Source organism: Ochotona curzoniae, unplaced genomic scaffold (assembly GCF_017591425.1).
Source record: "Ochotona curzoniae isolate NIBS_2020 unplaced genomic scaffold, NIBS_Ocur_1.0 contig_3819, whole genome shotgun sequence".
In the NCBI taxonomy this organism is placed as follows: Eukaryota; Metazoa; Chordata; class Mammalia; order Lagomorpha; family Ochotonidae; genus Ochotona; species Ochotona curzoniae.
The window spans coordinates 56883783-56908897 of NW_024466004.1; the positions used below are offsets into that span (position 1 = coordinate 56883783).

At 45.1% G+C, this 25115-nt stretch overlaps 1 protein-coding gene across 1 annotated transcript in view; it reads left to right on the plus strand.

The window, feature by feature from the left end:
• The window catches only part of LOC121158655, a 161605-nt gene that overhangs the window by 34918 nt on the left and 101572 nt on the right, over positions 1-25115 (plus strand). The window contains 5 exon segments of the mRNA XM_040983523.1: positions 5711-5903; positions 8110-8237; positions 17111-17311; positions 18680-18801; positions 22403-22631. Coding sequence (XP_040839457.1) covers positions 5711-5903; positions 8110-8237; positions 17111-17311; positions 18680-18801; positions 22403-22631 — 873 coding nt within the window.

A 25115-nucleotide genomic window follows, 5' to 3' on the forward strand; every position in this document is an offset into this window, starting at 1 on the left:
GCAGGAGGGGCCGCTGCACAGGAGGAGCAACCAAAGCCGGTTTCACACATTAATTAACTTGAATGGTGCGAGAGGAAGTAAGAAGGGCAGAGTGCAGAAACTCCATTTCCGGCTATCAACAGTCAATTAACCTAACAAGTGTGTGTTAGTCTTCAACCTGCTACACCCCATCACAAAGTCATCACCAATACTACCAACATCCATATGGACTCCAGACTGCTCCACTTCCAATCCAGCTTTAGCTAATGCACCTGGGAAAGTAACAGAAGTTGGCCCAACTGCTTGGGTTCCTGTACCCAAGTGGACGATCTCATTGAAGGTCCAGGCTTTTGGCTTTTGCTTGTCCTACCCTGGCTATTGTGGCCATTTGGGGAATGACCCATCAGGTGAAAGATTCTCTCTCTCTCTCTCCTTTTGTAATTCTACCTTTCAAATGAATGAAGTTAATCAACTTAAAGAAATAGATGTTTGTAGGGCAGATGTTTGGCACAGCAATGAAGCACTCACTTGAGACACCTGCATCTCATATCAGGGTGCCTAGGGACAGTTCTTGGCTCTGCATCTGATTCCAGTTTCCTGCTCATGCACACCCTGGGAGGCAGCAAGTCATGACATAAGCACTTGGGTCCCTGCCACTATCTTGGGAGACCCAGACTGAGTTCTAGGCTCCCGCCTTTGATCTGGCCCCGTCCCCACTGCTGCAAGTATTTGGGGAATCGACCAGCAGAGGACAGTCTCTGTTTATATTTCTCTACCTCTCAAATAAATAAAATAGATAAATGAAATAATATTTAAGTTCATTGAAAAATAGACAATGGCAGTAGAATCAGCATCTTGACTGTATTGTGACTATCCATTCACATCAGAACTCAATTCAGTAGCCATTTCATCCTTTTTAAAAAGATCTGTCTTTTTTGGAAAGGCAGAATTACAAATAGAAGATACAGAGAGAAAGACTTTTCATATGCTGGTTCACTCCCCAAGTGGCCATAACAGCCGGAGCTGAGCCCAGTCGAAGCCAGGAGCCAGGAGCCAGGAGTCTCTTGCTGGTCTCCCACACAGGTGCAGGGTCCCATGGCTTTGGGCCATCCTGTGCTGCTTTTCCAGGCCACAAGCAGAGAGCTAGATGGGAAGTGGAGCAGCTGGGACATTTACGTGATCTTGGTGGTTGCAAAGCAAGGATTTAGCCACCAAGCCATCATGCTGGGCCCCAATAGCCATTTCTTTATAAACTTATAAAATTCCCCTCTATATTACTTTCTTGGCCTTTTGGCTAAAATCAAGTGTAAAATTCCACTTTATAGGAACATTCAGAAAGACTTTGATCGTGAAAATACTGTTTTCCTCAAAGTAAAGAGCTCTTTGTGCATTGAGAGAGGCGCCCATGCCAACAAGAGCCAGCACTTCAGTTTACAAGTCGAAGGAAGCTGTGTACACTTCACATGTAGCAGGTCATTTCTCAGCCTCCTTTCTGTTTTCCCCTGGTCCTGCCCACTCTGTCAGAAGCAATCATTTCACCTTTGCAATTCTAACTAAAGGAAGCCTTTAATTATTAAAATGTCCTAAATGCTCAAGAGCAGCAGAAAGCAAAGCAAAACAGAACTGCCTGCTGGAGGAAGGTTTTGCTATGAAATATCCTTCTGTAGATTATTACCTACTATGGTTCACACTTTTACATCTTAGAAGGCTTAAGAATCAAGCACACATTTGTGGAACTGTGGGTTCTAGGCGTGCTCTGTGCTCCTTCCTGAGGTTGGCCATCAGCTGCCTGCTTAGTGCAGAGAGTTTCCTGTAGCTGTGCCACAGGAAATGTAAACCAATCAAGAGGTCTGCAGAGAGCCTGGGCTGACTGATGAAACATACCGGTGCTGGGGTCTATGTAGTAACTGGTTACATAGTGAAGGATTCACACTCTAAGGATGATGAGGGACTAGCATTGTGGTGCAGTAGGTTAACTCACAGCCTGAAACTTCAGCATCCCAATAGTTGAGTGCTGATTCCAGTCCCAGCTGCTCTAGCGCAGCGTCCAAGACAAGTCAGGAGTGGAGGACTGACCGGGTAGCATGACAGACTATTCATCCACATGCAATGTCCAGCATCCCAAATAGGTACTGATTCTTGTCCTGGCTGCTCCACCTTCCATCTGTCTCTGTGTTTGTGGCCTGGGAAAGCAACAGAGGTGGCCCAGCTGCTCGAGACTCCCTGCAGCTGTGTGGGAAACTCAAAAGAAGCTCCTGGTTCCCACCTTCAGTTTAGTTCAGTTTTGGCCCTTGTGGCCATTTGTGGAATGAACCAGAGGACAGGAAACTCTCTCCTTTTCTCTGTAAATTTGCCTATATAAAAAATTATGAGTGGCTAAAACAAAACAAGTTGGGAAGAAATTGGTGCAAAATGGAGCTTGACTCCATTGACACTTGGGGCCTGAGAATTTTTCATTGTGAGAGGCTGCTCTGTGCATTGCTGCTTAGCAACATGCTTGGCTCCTACCTCCATCAGGAGTTGGGCTTGTCTGGCCTATAGTCCATGATATTGATCTGTAGCAGACTAATTTTTAGGTTGATAATTTTGTATGACCCATGAATGATGTCGCAAATAGGTACTGTATATATTAGCTCCTAGATGCTATTACCAACCAGATGTCCTTAAGTGGTGATAATCAAAAAATCTCCATACATGGCCTAAGGTTCCCTTAGGGGACAATTTTCCTCCACCAGGATGCGCAAGGCTAAAAGGACTAGTTTGGGCCAGCTCCCTGAGGTGCTATGTTGTATTTTATCAGTTTTGTATTCATAGGAGTTTTATTGTTTTCTATGAGAAATAGAGCACCTTTAGGATTTTAAAAGCATTACCAGAAGTGCATTCTAGAAGTTCCTTGCAAGCAGGGAGTGAGTGACACAGAGAGGAGGGAAAGCCCCAGCCAGAGGGGATGTGGATGAGCCAATTAAGAGGCTAGACAAGTTTAGACACTCCTTAGATGAATCCTGGGGAAAGATAATAATAGCTTACATGGGTAGTGGGTGGAGGAGACAGAAAGCAGTGGGTAGATTTTGAGAACCAGGAAGGAAACCCAGCAGGACTTGGTGACTGAATGGACATGTAGGGTGAGACTGAACGAGCTGTCAGACCATGTGAAAGTTGAGTTACCCAGGAAAGGATACCAGATGAATCATTGAGTACCTGGTTCCAGCGCTCTAAGAAGTCTGATCTGGAGATAGGAATCCAGAAACAACCAGTTAACAGGTAGTAGTCATTCGAGCTGTAAATTTGTGAATGTGATTTCCTGGGGAAGGAAGGTAGAAGGAAAAGATGAGGTCCAAGGTGTTAGGCGGAGCTTCTGCAACTCCTGAGGGAGCTGAGTGCATCAAAGGAAAAGGAAACTTATCACAAATCAGGAACACCTGGTAACCTTGGTAACCAGCAGACTCTGTGCTGTCTCTCCTTCCTGCCTTCTTCTGGCCACCAAAGACAGAAGAGAGCCTCACTAGCTTCAATGCTGTTTTTACCGAGGTCAAACAGACACTCCCATCCAGAAATGTTTTCAATGCTGAGTACACAGGAGATCAACACCCAACATGATAACGTGTCATGGCCACAAGCATATGCAAACTGAGGAGCTGCTGCCTTCCCCCATTCCCCACACCTAAAACGTATAAAAGCCCAGTGCTGTATGCCCTTGGCGGCCATTTCCCTCACATGGTCACCCTGCAATGGGAAGTAGTCCTGGGCTGTCTCCCACTAGGGAGCAGTCTGTCTGTCTCTCTCTCTTCCTCCTACCACCTACCTCCTCCCCACAGACCCTGGGCATGACTTCCCTGGCCTACTGCCTATACTGGATCAGTGAACCTTGCTGGGAGCGCTCCCAACAGAGTTTACTTTGAGCTGAACATTAGTCTGTGTAGCTGCCTGGATCTGGAACCGGACCTGAACCCAACACTAGGACTTGAGGGGGACCCTGAGAGAGAATGTTAGTAGATGTTCCTGTCCACAGGGAAGAGTCCAGCAGAGGGGAACTAGATAGCCATGGAGGAGAGGGAATGCATCCAAGATAGGAAAGCATGGGGAGAAAGGGCCTCAGCCCAGGCAGGGGCATGACTCAGCTCCACTGGGGAGGAAGGAAGAAGGGAGAAGCAAAGGAGATGCTGGAGGTGGCAGAGTGGAGGTGCCACAGGTGAGAGGGAGGGTAGGCACCTTGGGGATGGAGGACTTCAGAGGCTGCAAGAGAGTGAAGCATGAAACCAGGAGAATGGTGATAGGCCAGCAGAAGAATGATCAGGAGCACAGTTTCTGAGCTGGCTGAGGACACACACACACACCTTTGTGGTGGATGTAGTCCTTACCTCAGAGAGTGTCCGAGGGGAGCACTGCCATGACAAAGCCCATGATAAAGTGCCACAGACTGGGTGGTTCACCACAAGCTCTGTGCTCCCTCCCTGGTTTGGAGCCGCAGGTGTCCTCAGGCCCATCAGTCTTCTTGAAGGCTTGGTGGAGGTGCTGCCTCGCCATGGCCAGCTTCCAGAGGTTGCCGGTGATGATCAGCATCCCCTGGCTTGTGGATGCATCACTGTGATCTCTACCTCAGTTTGCCCAAGGCCCCTTCCACTCCGTGTGAGGAGAAGCACTTGGCCTGATGGTTAAGATGCTGCTTAGAGTGCCCACGTCCTGTATCAGAATGCCCATTTTCAAGTCCCAGCTCTTGTCCTGATTCCAGCTTCCTGCTAATGCACCCCCTGGGAGGCACCAGGTGATGGCTCCAGTATTTAGGTTCCTGTCACCCATGCAGGAGATCCGAACTGCATTTCTCTGTTCCTACTAGTCTTGACTTGTCCTGGTACCCAACTTGGTGAACTTGGGGGGAGATATTACTGTTATGTTAGTGAGCTAGCAGATGATGCTGACACACATTAGAAGTAGTTAGAGAATGAAAACAAAAATGTTAACTAAAGTTTGTGGGCTGCAGGTGCCTCACTCCTGCTAGCTCCCATCAGCTATGGTATTGTATATGATCTCCACTGTTCTCATGATACAGACATGAAAACGGGGGCACAACCAGGACCTGAAACAGATAATTTGACTCCTCTTTAACACTAGTGTGGCCTGGCTCTTTTCCCAATTATTCCAGAATTATCCAGAAGAAGAAATAATCATCTGGGGTCAGCACCAGGTGGCACAGCATATCAGGTTAAGGCTCTACCTGTATATCTGATATCCCAAGTGGGTGCAAGCTCAAGTCCTGATTCAGCTTCCTGCTAATTTGTCTAGGAAAGCATCAGAGAATAGATCAGGTGCTTGGTATCCTGTACGCATGTGAGAGACCCAGAAGAGGGTCCTGGCTTCGGACTGATCCAGCTGTAGCCATTGCAGCCACTTGGGGAGTGAACCAGTGGATGGAAAATGTCTCTCCTCTCTGTCCTTCTCTCTCTACTTTTACTCTGCTTTTCAAATTCAAATTTTAAAAATCTTAAAAAAAGAAAAAGCAATCATCTGTAGTTATCAACTTCAGGAAGTACTTCCACCACTGACATTCTTTATCCTTGTCATGTTTTTTTTTTTTCTGTGTATAGTTGTTCCTACCTTCACAGTGAGTGTTCACAGCTGCATACAGACAGATGGCTGTGTAGGAGAAAAAGCTTGCTGTCTGGGGAAGCTTCAGGGCTAGGGAATGTCAGCTTTTCTTTTCCAGTAACATCTGGCTTTGGATTTCTTTCCTCAGGGCCCCTGCACCCCATTCCTGGAGTTCTCAGATGTGGAGAACCAGGAAGACTATTACAGCACAGTGGCTGGTTGCATCCACAGCCAGGACCAACACAGCATGTATGTGATGTATGATGAGGCCCTGAGCGACCTGCAGGGGCTGGAGGCTGAGCTCCTGCTTGTGGCCAGCTACTACATCCAGAAAGGAACAGGTGGGAAGTCAGATCTTAGCACGTAGGTTTCTGTGAGCACATCCCACCCCAGTGCACAAGCATATGTCCAATACTATCGAAACACTCAACATGCCCATTCCCCTAACCCCTGCGCAGGCTCATTTTAGAAAGGATCTAGTTCTGTTGGGAGTTCAAGCTCCCTGCTGAAGGACACTGTGAGCCTCTTTTAGAGCCGGGTTGTAACTCTTCTTAAAGAAATTATTTTATTTTTATTTGAAAGATAGAGTTGTAGAGAGAGGAGAGAGAGAGATCTTTCATCTATTGGTTCACTCCCCAAGTGGGCTCAGTGGTTGGAGCTGGGATGGTCAGAAGCCAGAAGGCAGGAGTTTTTTCTAGATCTCTTGCATGGCTGTAGGGGCCCAAGGCCTTGGGCCATCTCCCACTGCTTTTCCCAAGCACATTAGCAGGGAGCTGAATCAGAAGTGGAACAGCCAGGACTTGAACTGGTGTCTATGTGGAATGCAGGTGCCACATACAGAAGCTTAGTCTGAAAAACCACAATGCTAGACCCCAGAGTTTAGTCTTGCTGGTGTGCACACTCTGTTGCCCAGGGACCTTTTGGTCTCACCTACTGGGTGCAGGGCCCTGAGGGGAGCAAAGTAAACAGGCGAAATGAGTGACTTTTTCCTAAGCAGCTGAGCTTGAGGAAACTACAGTGGAAAGCAGAGAGATGCCTGGGTCTCTAACAGGCTGCCAGATCTGCCTAGGCCAGGACCAGGCAAGCCCCCAAGAGGAATCATGATGCAGGGGACTCAAGTGACCTGCAATCTGTGCTCTTCCTTTTGGCACCATTATCAGAAACTTCCAATTTTAGAAAGAGTATCTGCTTTTTTTCCCCCCCTTTTTGCAGCACGGGAGCATGACAGCATTTGACTTAACATTTGGAAAGAGCTGTGAACTTCTAGACACATTGCAACACCAAGAAGGAAATGTAGCAATTGTTTGGGCTATTTTGAAATTTAGGTACACTGTAATTAGGGATCATCCTTGTCTATATTATTATAAAACACTTATCAAAGAGTTTAGACCAAGCAACTTTCCAAGTCCCAGGCAATTAATTTAATACAGAATGGGTCTCTTGGTCGTATCTTAGACACCAACCCTTGATATCTGAGTCAGGGGATACAGTGATGGCACCCAATATTGTAAGGCATTTAATTTCAGTTACTTGCTGTTGTTGTTACTGGTGATCCCACAGACCAATGAATCACGGTTGTCCATATTAATTTATTATGCAACTGTATCTAGTTGCTAAGAATTTAATTTGATTGAGACACTTAGGTAGGCACCTGGCCATCTTTTTGCCAAGCGAATCAGTATAGACTCATATTCTGTGACATACTTTCTTACCTGGCCAAAGTTTGGGCCTCACTCAGTTCCTGCCATGCATGGCAATGATTGAACTGGAACTTTAGTCCCTAAACATTTCTTGTTTTCTACTGTTTTATCCTGAAATAGATGATAGTAACATCAGTAGTTAAAAGTAATATTAGTAGACTCAGAAAAGGACTTCAGATAATAACACATAATAATAATCTAATGGGAAGATACTTTACAAAGTTCATAGAAAGTGCATCTTATGAAAAATCTAGGCATGACTTTCAACATTCTGTGCACCCAAATAAATTCATACCTTATTTCCATTTTTTCCCACCACCCTGTGCAAATCCCTCACATTTTAACCCAAGAATGACAGTGGTCATCTTTATTGATTTAAGTTAGTGGCTAATGTAATTCAGAAATATCTCAAAAGTCTCAGAAGATGTTGACTTAGCTAATACTAATGGAAACAGAGGATGAAATTGGATTTGTCATGAAACCACCAGAGATGTGTTTCTAGAAAAGAATATTGGCTTTGCCTGGAAATTATAGGCTTGAAAATATTTTAACATCGATTTGATGTTAACTAAAGTCTGGTTTTATGTCTAAAATTAGTCTTTAAGATTAAAATTAGAAATGAAAACAAAGACTCCAGCAGACTTGGAAGTCTTAAAGTTTCAAAGAGCTGAGGGCTTTGGACTCTGTTCTGTAGAGAGGGCTCTAATGCTGAGTATTAGCAATTGCAGTATCTACTTCTCTATTTCCATCCCTGACACAGAATTGAAAATCTGAGGGGCACATTTCTTGGAGGAGCCACTTCAGGACAAGGTCTGTCTCTCATTGCTACCACCTGCTTCCTCCCCAGGTCACAAAGAGGGCGGCCAGGTTGAAAGTGCCCAGCCCCGGGGATGGTCCCACATGAGTGTGGACAGGTTTGCTGTGCTATATCACTTATGGTCTTGGGAAGCAGCTCTTCTACAGAACAAGCACCAGGTATCATTTTTTTTTTTTTTACAATTGATTGATTTATTGAAAGTGACAGAGAGAACAAAAGAGAGAGAAGGAGTGAGTGAGGGAGGGAGAGATAGAAAGATCTTCTGTCTGTTGGTTACTTCCCTAAATGGCCAAGAGGGTCGGGTGGGGCCTGAAACTCTATCTGGATCTGCCATGTGGGTGCTCCAGGTATTTTTAATTATAAGCAAGACATCTGTTAAAAATCATTCTTTCTTTTTAAAGAAATATTTATTTATTTATGTATTTATATATTTGAAAGGCAGAGTTAGAGACTAAACAATCAAACTGATTTCCTAAATGGCCACCATTCCCAGGTCTGGGCCAGGCTATAACCAGGAACTTCGTCTGGGTCTTCCATGTAGCTGGCAGAGGTACAAGCAGTTGGGCCATCTTCTGCTGCTTTCCCAGGGCATTCATTAGCAGAGAGATGAACTGAAACAAGTTCTCCTATGGGATGCTGGCACTACAGGTAGCAGCTCAAGTCACTGTGTCACAACTGTTAGCCCCCCAAAATCATCCTTACAAAGCACAGTAGTTTTTGTTGTCAATCAGTAGGAATTTAGGGCCAGCTGTTAACAAATGATTACTTATTTTTATTTAAGCCATCTCAGCAAATTGTGAGGATGTGAGTAGGAACTTTGCTTTCCTGTGGTTCTGCGTCACACACACAAACACCCACACAGAGTAATAAAATGTGAAGGATTCTAGCTGATTGTATGGTGTCATTTGTAAGGTTGTTGTCTGTTTTAGGCCTTTCTCATAACACGGGTGCTTCAGGGATCGGGGTGATGGTTCTCTTCACGCTCCTTGTCCAGTCATAGGGACACACCTCGCTTGCTAAAAGAGGCCAACTGACCTGTCAGTGTCCTTTTGAAATAAATGTCACCTGTGGGTGGGTGAAAGGCGTGAACTACAAGGATGTGTTTCCAGCTGAAGCAGCAAGTCTAACTCATTGTCACATCATTCATGGCTTGCATCTCACTCATCACTGAAAGACTACAGGTGTACTGCCCTTCTTTTTTGTCCTTACCATGGATCGTGAGCCTCTCTCTGATCATCTTTACTTGTTAGGAGGATTTGTTCTACAAGGTACTAATTCTCCTCATTAGGGACATGTAAATAGGAGGTCTCTATCTTTAAGGAATTCCCAATCTATGAAAATTAACCCAATCTCTAAGCAAAAACTATAGCCCAGTGGCTAACAGCTTAAAACCAAGGCACATTCTGGAATTATGGGAACCTTAATGGAGAGGGGGATGCAGGGTAGAAGAATGAAGATTTAATCCTGTGGCTAAAAGGTGAGTAAGGGTTTGACTGCCGAGGGGAAAAGAATCTTAAGCAGAGGAGGCAGCCTTTGCAACATCCGGGACATATACAGCAGGAATGGCTATGGTTTGGCTCAGAGGCAGGACAGGAAATGAGCTCTCTTTGGGTTTTGGATACAGGCTCTGAAAGAACTGCTAACCATGTTATTACAGCATACTAGAGCTGTTGATGCATCTCCATAGTTGAGAAATGTGACCAGGGCTTGGTTTCCCACTGCTGTCTTGGGTGTGAGGGTGACAAATGGACTGGAATAAAACCCTTGGGATGGAAGGGGTGCTGTGATGGTCATAGCAGTGGAAGAGGTGGGAGGGCCGTGCTAGAGAGGTTAGGAAGGCTGCTGGAGATCTCCTGGCAGAAGCAACCACTGGCAGAGCAAGGAGCAAGCGTGGAGTGTGGGAGCCGGGGCGGAGTGTGGGAGTGGGCAAGGAGATTGCGCTGACAGCAGGACCCATAGGGATGAGTGTTTATAGAGAGGCAGGCACAGGCATAGGGAAAGGAATGAGCTGGGAGCCAAGGGAACAAGATGAGGCATGGTGAAGAGGGAAAAAAGAAAGATGTCTGGAAGGGATCCTGGGAAACAACTGCATTGGAGGGGCAGGCTGTGACACGAGAAAGGGTGGCTAAGTAGAGTGGAGAAACCCCTGGGAGCCATAGTATTGTGAAAGCCGGCAGGGAAGGGGTGCTTACAACCGCCAAATGTTAGGGAACACCCACCTTTCCAGTGGTGGGGCCAGCGCCAGTGCTTGGCAGTTTTTTGAGAAAGCTCCGGGCGGAAGCCAAAGTGCAACACCCTGGGATGTGGTCAGGTGAAGAGGAAACGGAGGTGTTTTCTCTGACTTGCTTTACTGGTAGGAGAGTTAGTTGATTGTTTCATGTCCTCTCTGACCTGTGAACTCATGGAGCTGTGGGTCACCTGATTATCTTTAAAAATAACCGACTGGACTGAGAAGGTGTGATCTCCTGTGACTCTCTCTCAGATGTGCGTGCAACCTGAATCTGCAAATTAGATCCCTATTTTGATCAGCTGAAGAAAGGTGAGATTTAGACACACGCTGCAGTCACTAGAATGGCTGCATTCAACAGAGAGCATCCCTGGACTCCACAAGTGTCTTGGTCTGGGCTTGAGCTTTAAACGCCACCTCTCTCTTCCTGCTGTGCGCTGAAGAGGACCCACGAAGGACTCAATGATAATAAAGAGCAGAAGGGCAGAGAGAACTGGAAAATCAACCAATTTCTCCACTCTTCAGTCATGGTTCTTTCTCTGCTCAGCCTTCAGGGGTGTCCACTGGGTCCTTCTGTGGTTAATAAAATACTTCAGCTTGAAATCATTGTTGGGAATCTCTTCCTTCTTCCTACACTGAGAATAAGTTTCCTATAGAAATAGAGTGATTTGTGCCAAAACTCTTAAGACATGGCCTTCAAATCAGAACTCGGTCCAAAGAGTCTATGTGTAATGGACAAACCAGATTTATATCTAAAACACAATTGATTTCCTCTGGTGCTAAGTTCTATTGCCAAGCTTTCTCAGCTGTTTTTGATTGTCAAATATATTGGAATCCCTGTAGCTAAGAATTGCTTAAACATAATGAGGTCTTTTAGAACTTCAAAATAGCCATCATATGAATGAAGGTACGTAAAATTAGAGTGGGTGTGAAGTTAGGTGGATTATGGAACTTTAAGAGAAACCTCTGTTAAATGACCACTATTTTATTTGCCAGTTCTGCTCACAGCCACCAAAGATACATTTATGGGGCAATCTGAATCAGTCTATGTGACAATGAAAAGACTTTCGTGTGCATTGCTTTGGAAAGTGTGTGTGTGTGTGTGTGTGGTGACAGGTTGTACTTTGCATTGATTTTTCTGTTTAGCACTTATTTGACCAAAAATGCTATTTTTTAAAGACTTATTTTTATTTGAAAGAGTTACACACAAAGAGAAAGAGAGACAGATATAGAGATCTTCCATCCCCAGGTTCACTCCCCAGATGGAGCTGAGCCAATACAGAGCCAGAAGCCAGGAACTTCTTCCTGGTCTCCCACATGGGTGCAGGGGGCCCAAAGACTTGACCATTCTCTGTTGCTGTCCCAGGCACATTAGCAGGGAACTGGATTGGAAGTGGAGCAACTGAGATTCAAACCAGTGCCCATATGGGATGCAAGTGCCACAGGCAGAGGCTTAATGTGCTGTGCCATGTGGTTAGCCCCTAAATAGCTATTTCCAATTGGTTTTTTTTTAAGTCCCAGAGTAGGAGTGCATAAGGATTGTGGTAAAAGTAATATGAGCACATCAGAGTTTGACACTATTCCTTTGATCTGTTTTTTTTGTGTGTTGCCAATATTTGATCCTTCCAAAAGTGTGTACCCCATGTCCACTTGACACACACAGGTGACATAGACATCTCAGAAGAACAGCAGCCTGGAGGTTAAGTGGAAATGGGCCAGTGAGCAAACAGATAATAAATGAAACCCAGAAAATAGCAAAGACCAGGACCCGGCCAAGGCTGACAGAGAATTCATGGTGAAATTAGGCAAGCACCCAACCGAGAACTGCTCAGGGGTGGAGCCCAAAGTCCGAGAAAGCTTCACTTGCTGCAGAAGGCAGTAGCTTGCCAGGCAAATTATGGCAGTGTTTGGCACATAACTTAACCAAAAACAAAAGTTTCTATTTTCCTGAGACTCTAATTTGGTCACATGTCCTGCACTTCCATTTGTTCAGGCAGCTGTCCACAAAAGCGAGAATGGCAATGTAACAGGGCAGACCAGAACCTGCAAGAACCTTCCTCTCCTACTTCCTCAGAACTCCCCTGCCAAAGACCCAAACAACTGGGCTCTTTGTACAGAAAAAGAGGTCAAGGACCTATAAATGTTCTTAAGCCAGATTCTGGGATTGCTCCTTCCCAGCCAAAAACATTCAAGTTAGTCCAGAACACATCAGGAAAGTAATTGTTGCTTTGCTAATCTCCCCCTGGAGCTGCTTCTCATCCCATCCATTCATCCTGCTTTGTTTCTGATTGGTCTTCTGCTGCTTAATCGTTGGATTTGATTCAAGAGCTTGGCAGGTGGAACAAGGCAAGTTACAGTGCCTTGTTTCCTTCGAGACAGGGGGCTCCCCACTTTCCTTCTTCATGTTTGGGATTTGTGGGTTCCTAACCCGTGGAGCACCTTCTGAGACCTCAGTTTTAGCCTCCTTGGGAGTTTTCCTTTTAATCCCATGGTTGATCCAAGCTTGTTTAAACCAATGTTCTCCAAAAGTCATCCCAGAAAGCTGGAACTAAAGTCCCCTAGGCACTCCCCTCCTGAGCCTTAGCTTTGGGTTGTCAAATAAATAACCAATAATAAATAATTAATGACTGATAAAGTAGTATTTGATCTTTTGGGTGCTATTTAGTCCCACGTATCGAAGAAGGAAATATTTTCTCTTCTACACTCTTAGCTTCAGTCTATTTCCAGGTCCTGGAAATTAAACTGATAAAAGACAGATTAGTAGGGGAAAGGATTTATTATGAATGCACATGGATGACTTCATAGCAAAAGAATGAACATCTGAGGAAGTGCTTTTATCTAAAGGTTTATATGCCATCTTTTTAAAATATATATATATTTATTTATTTTTATTGCAAAGTCAGATATACAGAGAGGAGAGAGACAGAGAGAAAGATCTTCCATCCAATGATTCACTCCCCAAGTGACTGCAACGGCCGGAGCTGTGCCAATCTGAAGCTAGGAGCCCAGAGCTTCTTCTGGATCTCCCACGTGGGTGCAGGGTCCCAACACTTTGGGCTGTGCGCGACTGCTTTCCCAAGGCACAAGCATGAAGCTGGAAGGGAAGTGGAACAGCTGGGACATGAACCAGTACCCATATGGGATCCAGGTGCGTGCAAGGTGAGAACTTTAGCCACTCGGCTACTGCACCGGGCCCTATATGCCATTTTAACAGGAGGGATAAAAGTTTGTGATGCAGACTCAGGTTGGTACTGTCTCCATGGGTAAGAGTTGTGTCCAGTAATTAAATTAAGAGCTGTCCTCCCAGGGCCAATATTGTAGTACTGTGAGTTAAGATACCAACTGCAACACTGCCCTCCCATATTGGAGTGTCAGTTTGAATCCTTGCTGCTGTTTCCTTTCTAGTTCCCTGCAGCAGAAGAAGACCCAAGAACTTAGGCCTCTGTATCTATGTGAGAGCCCAAGATGGAGTTCCAGATTGCTGCCTCATCCTGGTCCAGCTCTGGCTGTTTTGGCCGTTGTGGGGGAGGGGTGAACCAGTGACTGCAAGGGCTTTCTGTTTCTCCCTCTCTTCCACTCACTCTGCATTTAAAAGAAACAAGTCTTTTTTTTTTAATAAAGATTTATTTATTTTTATTGGAAAGTCAGATATACAGAGAGGAGGAGAGACAGAGAGGAAGATCTTCCATCTACTGATTCACTCCCCAAATGGCCACAACAGCTGGAACTGAGGTGATCCGAAGCCGGGAGCCAGGAGCCTCTTCCAGGTCTCCCATATGGGCACAGACTCCCAAGGCTTTGGGCCGTCCTCTACTGCCTTCCCAAGCCATAAGCAGGGAGCTGGATGGGAAGTGGGGCCTCCAAGATTAGAACTGGCACCCAAATAGGATCCCAGTGTGTGCAAGGTGAGGACTTTAGCCACTAAGTTACCATGTCAAGCCCAGAAAGAAATTATTCTGGGTGCCAGTGCCATAGCATGTCAGTTAATCCTCTGCTTGTGGCACCAGAATTCTATATGGGTGCCTAATCAAGTCCTGATTGCTAAACTTCCTGATCCAGCTGCCTCTTTGTGACCTGGAAAAGCAGTAGAGGCTATCACAAGTCCTTGGGACCCTGCACCCACGTGGGAGACCCAGAAGAAGCTCCTGGCTCCCTGCTTTGAACTAGTTCAGCTCTGACCATTGAGGTCATTTGGGGAATGAACCAGCAGATGGAAATTTTCTCTTTGTGTCTCTACCCCACCCTCTCTGTAACTCTAACTTTCGAGTAAAACAAATAAGTCTTCTGAAAAAATATTTCAAAAAGTCATCCCCAGATGTCACTAAACTGTCACTTGACGTAGGTTAAGATTGGCTGATTTGGGTGGTTTGGGCCCAGCGGGCCCTCAGGGCTTCTGTCTGCTGTTGCAAGCAACTCAAATTCCCAAGGACAGACATCATGTATGCTTGTTGTCTCTGCTTCCTGTGTCGCTGTGTTCCTCTATTCAAGTGACACTTCCTCCTTTGCACTTTTTTCCTGGCCCACTGTCTTAAGAATGGATTGGTCGTACAATGTGAAGGGCTCCCTATCTTCTTCGAGGAAATCCCATCGTTTGTGGAGCAGGGGCCTTTCCTCCTGGCCTGGAGCCTCTGGGACCAGCTTCCCAGGAAACAAGAGCACTTTAGGGAGACTGGAATTGCAACTTCAGCATTTCAGCCCAGTATCCTGCAAAGGGAGCTGGCAGGGAATATGTAGGGTTAGATCAGCAGAAGAGGGAGTGGTTCATTTAGTTGTGAGACCAAGAAAAATCAAAGTTCAGCAGCTTCAGGCAGGACATGTTTATCTATCAGTTACTACATCCCAGATACTTAGGGCCTAGGCACTTCTTCAGCTACTTTTGAGATCTGAAAACAAAACAGCCATGACTCCCAAATGCGGAAATACCAAATAGATGATAATAGACCTCAGCCACTTACCCAGAAAATATAAACACTTGGACTGAGTGCTTCAAGACATTGTACTTCACAGGAAAGCAATGTATAGATGGAAATTTTCCCACTGTGGAAACACACAAGGGAGTTACAAAAACACACCTGAGCATCATATCCAATCTAGAAGTCAACGTGTTGCTCATGACCAAACACTTAGAAAAGCAAAACGTTTTTGTCATTTTTGCAAGAAAGAGATAAGTTGTTAGTTCTTTCAATAGATTTGACAGGCTATGGGAGGGGTAATCTGCAAAAGTCAGCGTGTCTAGGGGCTAGAACTGTCTTCAATCCACCCCAACATAGCAACTCTGGGGATCAGAGCTGTTTGTCTTGCCCTACAGTCCCAGTTTAGAATGGTCACTCTGGAAGTTGAAGTTCAAATCTTTGGAGAGCCTTTTCTGATGATGCTGGCCAATTGTATACACTTGACGTTCCCACACGGGGCAGCTCCGACCTGAGGACCCTTCAAGTGGTAGTGCCTGGAAGCTTGCAGGTGCCACTAAGTCAGAAGGCCCTCTGGGGTTTTTGACACTTGACCCTTTGGTGAATTTTGTTCCCCAGGCCCTTCCCACAGGAGTCTGGTCTGGGATATATCACTTTGAATAAAGAAGAAATTGCCACCCTCAACAGGGTGAAATTTGGGCAAACTCTGGAAAAGAGCAGTCAGAACTGGGGCTGAGGATGTGAGAGCTGGGTGCTGCTTCTCTCTGGTGATGGGAAGAAATGGAGAAGGGAGACTGGGTTCTTGGAGGAAGGTATTGGAGCAACAGATATTTGGTGAAAGGCCTTGAAGGTGTTGCCCCATTGGCATAGAGTTGTGGTGCCATGTGTTATTAATCAGACAACACTCATCGTGTTGGGAGAGAGTAGGGGAAGGGTGAACAGACCAAAGTGTGGCTGTTCTGGCTCCAAGGCTGGTGTTATGGACTGCAGTCAGTGACTGCTCCTTCACCTCTCCTTGTATCCTCTCCCCTCCCACATCCTAATTCGGCCGGGATGTTGGACGCAGATGAGTCCAATTAGTCTTTTTAACTACAATCCCAGTTTCTGTTCCTGCCCATCCCAATGAGCGCTGATTAACTCCTTAGGTATTTGCTCCACTCCCCTCACAAGCCCCTTTAAAAGGCCCATGAAGCAGGGGCTCTCTCTTTCTGGTCAGGTGTTTCCGTTACTCTAGCACCTCGACTTTTGGCTGACCCAGGACAGGTAATTCCCTGAGCATGGTCCCTTTGCACTGCTTAGATGGGACAATGGATATAGTAGTGTTGTTTCTGGTTCGTGTACTGTCAGGAATTCCAGGAGAGGTGAGGCCTAGCAGTAGTGGAATGTGGGCAGAGAAGCCAAGGAAAGGTGAACGTCTGCAGCTTTGTAAGTGTGTCCAGGTTATTCATTGTATATCTCTTAGGATAACTTATATTGTTGGGGAAGCTGGGACATAGGTCTTCAGCTTAACGGATGGACTTAAGGGTAATGACCTTTGGATTATGATTGGTTGGATTGCCATATGTGATCTTCTATTTCTAGTATGCTCTGTTATCACCATGGTTAATAAAGACTCCTTAATAAACCTTAGACATGTCTGGTGTGATCTCGCTCGCATCCTGTAACAGCTGGGATCTTTCTCTTGCCCACCCCACCCTCAGTTTTGTCTTGGGTTTCCTACCCACCAGGGGTGCTGCTGCTGGTGCATTTGCCTGCACCAGGGCCACTACCCAGAGCTGTGTCTCTCCCACCCCATCCCTCAGCTTTCCAAAGCAAAGGCTGGGTTCTCCCTGGCTTCCTTGGTGGGACCCCAGAGCTGCCTCTGCTCATCCCTGGCTATCCACTTGACTTGCAGCTTCTTGCTTGCTACTTCGAAGCCTACCAGCACACGTTGGACGCTGAAGAGAGGTTTGCCTTAGCTCAAGTGATGACGGACATTATGCATCGCCGCCCCAGGTTTGATCTTGGCCACCTGTATTTCATTAAGGCCTACCAGGATGAATGCACCTGCCTGAGGCTTCACCGGCAACTTGTGACAGGCATGCTCAACCAGCACGTAAGTACAGTTGGGTCTTCAGTTTTCTGTGTGTGAGAAGGTTGGGAAACAGCCCAGAAATGAAGAGAGCCCTCCTTCCAGGGCAGCTGCAGAATCTGTTTTCCAGGTAACAGGTACAGCATGTTTGTATATAGGCTCATTTGTATAGTCAAATTCTAGACAAACTCCACCCTTCAAGAAGGGTTTACAACCCTAATTAGTTAATGGACCTTGGGAAATTAGGTTACAGAGCTTTTCCAGTAGTGGAAGAAAATCTAGTGGTAAATCTTTTCAAGACCTTATTGTACAAATGGTGCTTATAAATGGTGCTTATTTTTTTTTTAAAGATTTACTTTTTTATTGGAAAGTCAGATTTTTTTTCAAAGAGGGGAGAGAGGGAGAGAGAATCTTCATCTGCTGATTCACTTCCCAAGCGGCCACAACAGCAGGAGCTGAGTCAGGAGCCAGAAACTTCCTCAGGGTCTCCCACACAGGTGCAGGGTCCCAAGGCTTTGTGCCATCCTCGACTGCTTTCTCAGGTCATAACCAGGAGCTGGAAGGGAAGTGGAGCAGCCAGGATATAACCTGGTGTCATAGGAGATTGCACTGCATACAAGGTGAGGACTTTAGCCATTAATTTATTGCACCAGGCCAAAATGGTGCTTATTTTTAAGGTGTTTATGTGTGTGTGAGACAGTTTTTTTTTTTCAAATTTGAAAGGAATGATCCCTTGGGTGTCCTCTACAGAAAAGGCAGTGATGGGGCCCGGCGGTGTGGCCTAGTGGCTAAAGTCCTCACCTTGAATGTGCCGGGATTCCATATGGGCACCGGTTCTAATCCCGGCAGCTCCACTTCCCATTCTGCTCCCTGCTTGTGGCCTGGGAAAGCAGTCAAGGATGGCACAAAGCTTTGGGACCCTGCACCCGTGTGGGAGACCTGGAAAGAAGTTCCTGGATCCTGGCTTTGGATCGGCATACCATCGTCTGTTGCGCTCACTTGGGGAGTGAGTCATCCGATGGAAGATTTTCCTCTCTGTCTCTCCTCCTCTCTGTATATCTGACTCTCCAATAAATAAATAAATCTAAAAAAAATGGCAGTGATGGGTAGCAAACAGGAGACAAAGGATATTACAAGCTGCTAAGAATTTTTTTCAGTGAATTCTGTTACAGAAAACCATTTTCTTTAGCTCTCTACATTGGTTGCTGTTGCTTCTTCCAGCTGACCATGAGCTCAGACTAGAGTCCAGCAGGTGTATGGCATGTGACCTTCCAAGCAGTGTCTGATGTAGACACGCAGAGGGAGATAGCCTTCTTGTGTCAAGCCTCATTAGTCACATCCCTGGGAAACCTGGACTTGTTTCTCATGTTGATGCTTCTGCTACATTTCTAGATAGAGCATCAGCGCGAGTATGTCCAGAGCCTTTGGCAAGAAGATCGTCTGGATGATAAGAACAAGTTCGGCCTTCCCCTCAGCATCATTTGCGAGCAACTGATTTCCATCAACAAGAGCTGGTAAGTTGGTGTTACCTTAAATGTTTTACCTTTTTCCTTCTAGATAGAATAATTTGAGGGTGCAGTGTTCAATCTAAATAGGATTTTAGGGTCTGGTTGTGGCGTCCAGATTAAGCCACCACCTGTGATGATGGCATCTCCTTTAGGTGCTGGTTAGAGTCCTGGCTACTCCACTTACCGTCCAGTTCCCAGCTAATGTGCCTGGGAAAGCAGCAGCAGATGGCCCATAGCCTTGGGACTCTGTACCCATGTGGGGACCTGGATGAAGCTCAGCATGGCCCAATCCTGGCTGCTGTGGCTTTTTGGGGTGTGGACCAGCCAAAGAATAGCTCTTTCTCTACTTCTCCCTGTAACACTGCCTTCCACATAAACTAATATTCTTAAAAAAAGAAAGCAACAACATAAATTTGACTCCAGCATCTTTAAAAGTATCTGGGGAAATGTTTTGTAAGTAAAAAAAAAGATTGGGAAGCTAGGATTTAAATTTGTGCCACTATGTGCAAATTTTCACTCCCTTGGAAAGCTCTGGGGGGAAAAAAGCAGATGCTCTTAAAGCATCATCAGGGGTTTCAATCAGAGAGACCACACAAGCCCCCATATGATGGATCTTCAAACAGGTTATAGGAAAAATGGTGGTGGGGCAGACATTTGTCATGGGGGTTAAGGTACCCCATGGCACACTCACCTCCTGCATCACAGTGCCAAGGTTCAAGTCTCAGCTCCGCTTCCAGTTCCAGCTTCTTGTTGATGCACACTCCGGGAAGTAGCAGATGATGGCTCAATGAGTTGGTCTCCCATCTGCAGACCTAGACTAAGCTCCAGGCTCCTGACTTTGGCCTGGCTCAGCCCTGGCTGTTTATGGGCACTTGAGAAATGACCATAAAAATAAAGATGTGTGTGTGTGTGTGTGTGTGTGTGTGTGTGTGTGTGTGTGTGTGTGTGTGTACTTTTCAAATAAAAAAAGATAAGTAAGATTTTAAAAATGTTTTAAAAATAGAATTAAATAGTGACCTTATTTTAGTCCACAAAACATTGAAATCCATACTTTTTCTCATAATACACAATTTTTTTCTAAAAGATTTATTTTTATTACAAAGGTAGACTTACAGAGAGAACGAGTTTCCAACTACTGGTTTCACTCCCCAAATGACCATAAGGGCTGGAGCCAGGCCAATCCAAAGCCAGGAACGTCTTCTGGGTCTCCCACATTTTGGGTACAAGGTCCCAAGGCTTTGGGCCATCCTCCATTGTTTTCCCAAGCCAGAAAAAGAGAGCTGGATTTGAAGTGGAAAGGCTGGGATTTGAACTGGCACCCATATAAGGTGCTGGTGCTTGCAGGTAGAGAATTAGCTTGGTAAGCCACTATGCTGGCCCACATAATAATATGTGAACATTCTGAAGGCTCCTATACATGGAATATATATGTGTTTGAAAGTTTCTCAAGAAGAAATTTGCTTATTTTGGGCCTGGCGCGATGACGCAGTGGTTAAGGTCCTCACCTTGCATGCCCAGGATCCCATATGGGCGCCGGTTCTATCCCAGCAGCTCCACTTCCCATCCAGCTCCCTGCCTGTGGCCCGGGAAAGCAGTCCAGGATGGCCCAAGGCTTTGGGACCCTGCACCCACGTGGACCTGGAAAGAAGTTCCTGGATCCTGGCTTTGGATCGGCATAGCGTCGTCCGTTGCGCTCACTTGGGGAGTAAATCATCGGACGGAAGATCTTCCTCTCTGTCTCTCCTCTCTGTATATCCACCTTTCCAATAAAAATAAAATAAGCAAATTTCTTTTTATTATTATTCTTATTTTAGCAAGCATCACTAAAAAGGTACCTGCAGACTTATCTAGTGACCCGCCTCCCCTTAAAGGGGCAGGATTATATTTCAGAAAGGTGACACCCTTTGTCACCCCCATTCCTGCCACTGAGGAGAGAGGAAACTGGCAAGCGAATGGCAAGGCCCGATTGCACTGTGTTGCTCTAGATGACCATCCATTGCTTCCAAACGGGTGGATAAATTGTTCAGCTCTTTTCAACACCCAACACATACTGGGTGAACACCCACATGTAACAGGAGGTGTGCTAGGATCTGGAGCCTCAGGCAGGCAATAACACAGACAAAACAGTCTCACAGCAAACTTAGATATGTACAGAATCTAAATATTGTCGTCATCTTTTTTATTTTTAAATATTTCTTTGTTTTTATTGGAAAGGCAGATTTGCAGAGAGGAGAAACAGAAAAAGATCTTCTATCTGCAATGGCTGGAACGGAACCAAACCGATACCAGGAGCTAGGAGCACACGGGTGCAGGGGCCCAAGGACTTCGGCCATCCTCTACAGCTTTCCCAGGCTATAAGCAGGGAACTGGATGGGAAGAAAAGCAGCCAGGACATGAACTGGCATCTATATGGGATGTTGGTGCTTGAGAGCAAAGGATTAGTCAAATTTGAGCCATCATGCTGGCTCCCAGTTGTCTTTTTCTTTAGATGTGTGGGGGTGGAGGGAGATAGATTCAAGTGAAAAACAATTCAATAGCAATGGAAATTATTTGTTGTTCAGTTTATTTCTTATTTTAAGTTACTTTGTTTTGGGAAGTTGGCTGGTTATCTAAATAATCTTTTCATTGCCAAAGAGTTTCAAATTTTAAAGTGAAAATGAAGTAACACAAAGACCACCATGTATTCCACATTCAACTTTGGTTACTAGAAAGTTGACCTTATTGCTGTCTGTGATGTTAATATTACTTTTCTTGGTTTAAGAAAATGTTCCAAAGTTTCTTTATTGATTTGAGAGAACAAAGGAGAGAGAGAGAGCTCTCTTATTTGCTGATTCACTTGCCACATGCCTACAATAGTCAGGGTTAGGCAGGATAGAAGCCGGCAGCTGGTGACTCAATCCAGTTCTCCCACATGGGTGGCAGGAGCCCAACCACCCGAGCCATCGCTCTGACCTGTTAGTGTGCCTTGGTAGGAAGCTGGAGGTAAGAGCTAGAGTCAATGGGCTGGCACTCTGGCATGGAGGGTAAAGACACCACCTGTGGCACCAGCATCCCATATGGGTGCTGGTTAGATTCCCAGCTGCTCCACTTTCTATCCAGCTCCCTGCTTATAGCCTAGGAAAGCAATGGAGGATAGTTCAAGTACTTGCGCCCCTTGCACAAATGTGGGGAGACCCAGAAGAGGTTCCTGGCTTTGGCCAGTTCCAGCATAACCCCTTGTGGCCATTTGGGTAGTGAATCAACAGATGAAAGATCTTTCTTTCTCTCTCTCTTTCCCAGAAACTCTGCCTTTCAAATAAAGGGGATTTTTTTTTTAAAGAGCTAGAGTCGAGAGTTAGGCCCAGCATGTCACTGGATTATAAAACTACAAGCCTGTGTGTCTTTCAGTTTTAAAAGGATTCAAATGAAAGCAAACAATATGTACAGAATGTGTATAAACCCGAGGGTTCCCTGCATCGCTTATCAGGTCCTTTGAGGATGCCAGCTTTTTCTAATGCTCTTGACCTAGAGGAACTGTTTCACTGGTCTTGACAAATCTGAAATTATCTTTAGACCAAATTCAAATCTTCCTCGTGTGAGACTCATTTGTGGTTCCTCTTCTTCTAAGCCCAGGTTTGCAAAACATTTACCTGCTGGAGTTCCACCCTTCCCTTGGCCTGGTCACACGCATCCCCAAAGCCCTGGACCAGCTCCTCCTGGAGGCCCATCGTGCCTGTGGACCCCCATCAGCCAGCAGCCTGGCCCTGCTGGAGCAATGCATCCTGCGGCTGGCACTGGACCTGTGCCTCTCCCCAGCCCAGCCTGAGACTTGGTACAGTGCACGACTCCAGACAGATGTAAGTTCTTTCTCGGTGGGTCTTTGTCAGAAAGGGCGCTTTCCTCCAGATGTTACTATTTAGCTCTGCTTTCTGTTTGGCTCTGTTTCTCTCTCTGGCCAGGGAGGATTCATCGTCTCGGGCTTTGCCAGGGTTTTTATGTGAGTTCTGCTCCTCCTCTCCTCGCCTTGGGTCAATATTCCTGTTGCTACAGTGAAGATGGACAGTGGGATGTAAGTTTGGAGACAGTTTTTTTTTTCCTGGATCATTATTGATGTAAATGTTAATAGTGTCCCTTTTAAATGAACAACAAGACCTTTTCTTTGTGCTAAGACTCTTCGGAAAATTTGCTGTTTCTCTTTAGTCTTGAGTCAAGATCTTATGGAGGGCAGGAAAAGCTGAGGGAAGAGTCATGGAAGGGCTCAAGTTCAGGGCTGCCATGGGCATGCTGGGTGACTCTGGGCAAGTGTCTTAGTCTCTTTGCTTTTATTGTAAAATTGTGTTTGTGTCTCTGGGGGCAAGTGGGGAGGTGAACTCTGCAGCCTCTTTCAGGTCTGATGGTTCAAACTGGTTCAAGTGAATGGGGTTTCAGTAGTGTCTGCAATTGAATTTGAATCCCTTTCTTTGTCCCGGGTGACTGGGAAGGTTGAGCCTGCATTTCCCAAGGACCTAGCTCTGCAGTAGCGTTTGCTGTGGGTTGAGGTCACTTTCAGAGGTTGCCGTTGTCAGAGACATCTGCTCTATGGGTCTGCTCCAGCCTCCTACTCTGTCCTACCCAAACCCAAATTCTGTCTTATTTCAGATAGATTTTAAGTAGATGAAAATGATATAAAATTACAGAGAATGAGAGAGGAAAGAAAATAGCTTAATCTGAGTATAACCACTCAGGTCTTCATGATCATCCTTTTGCTGAATTCAAGTATTATCCATAGGCAATTTTTACATGGTTCTGATTTCATCCTTAATATACTGTTATCTTCAATTTTTATCCATTTAGTGTTAATATCATGTATTTTTTATTACTCACAAATCTTTAAATGTACTGCTATGACATAATTCCCTTGCAGGATGAATCATTACTTCTCTAACCATTTTCCTTTTGATGAGCATCGAAGTAGTTTCAAGTTTTTGCTGTATTATTTAAAATGCTGTAAGCTACCTCTTGATGCCTTACAGAATATTTTCCTATATTTTGGATTGATTCCTTTTGGTAGGTTCTTGGAAGCCAGAATGACTAAAGTGAAATTGAAATCTTTTGGAAGCATACTGGCAGATTGCTTTCCAAAGGAGTTGTGCCAACTTCTAACGCCAGCTATGTCAGTGTGCTTCATGCAAAACTGGGGAAAGTGGATCTCACACGTGCTGGTGCACTCACGGACTACAGGGTGGTCTTACACTGTGAATTTACCAATTACTTTTTTTGCTATTTACTGAGAAAAAAAATTCTCTCAGATATCCTGTTATTTGCTCATGGTTTCTGACTTTTTTTTTCCTTGTTTTCTTTTGTATATTGGTAAATCCTAACCTTATTCATATCTACTTACGTGAGTTTTTCTTAAATAGTGACTTTAACCTGCTTGTCTATCTTGCTTTCTGCTTGTACTCCCCACGCCACCCCTTTGTCTGATTTTTAACAGAGATTTTGTGCTATTATATAATCTGTCTTTGGTCACTGTCTAAATTCTATCCTAACTTCAAATGGAAAGTCTTCCCCAGATATAATCATCTCATTCTATTCTAATGTTTTAAGAGGAGTTTGGTTTTATATTTAAATATTTAACTCTCATTATTTCCCTGGAATGGTGTGTTTGTACATATATGAGTAATGTATGGGAGATAGAAGTCAAAATTGATTTTTTTTTCTTGTCTTATGGTACCACATTTTGCAAACATATTTCAAGTTGTCTTAGGTATTTATGGTGAATCTCAGGGATACCTGTTTAATCTATCATTGATGCCACACAGTGTTAGTTAGTTTTGAAATGTGTGTTGATTTGGACCTGGAAACAAGTAAGTGGCCAAAATTTTGCTTTAGGACAGAGAACGAGCAGGTGCTGTGCTCAGTTGGCTGTCAGGAATTCATTACATAGTGCTTATGGGCCACCACTCTGAAGATGGTGGGAGTCTAGAAATTGCATCTTTGTGGGGCTGGTGCCATGGAATCCCATATTGGCACCAGTTCTAATCCAGGCAGTCCCACTTCGCATCCAGTACCCTGCCTGTTGCCTAGGAAAGCAGTCAAGGACACCCCAAAGCCTTGGGATCCTATACCTGTGTGGGTGACCCAGAAGAAGCTTCTGGATCCTGGCTCCTAGCTTCAGATCAACTTAGCTCTGACTGTTGTGGCCACTTAGTCTGTGTGTTGATTCATTCCCTATCTTCCTCTCTATCTCTCTCCTCTGTATGTCTGACTTTCCAATACAAATAAATCTTTAAAAAAAAAAAAAGACATTGTATCTTTGAGTAGGCAGGTTCTTTGGTTAAGAAATGGATGGTGAAACTAAT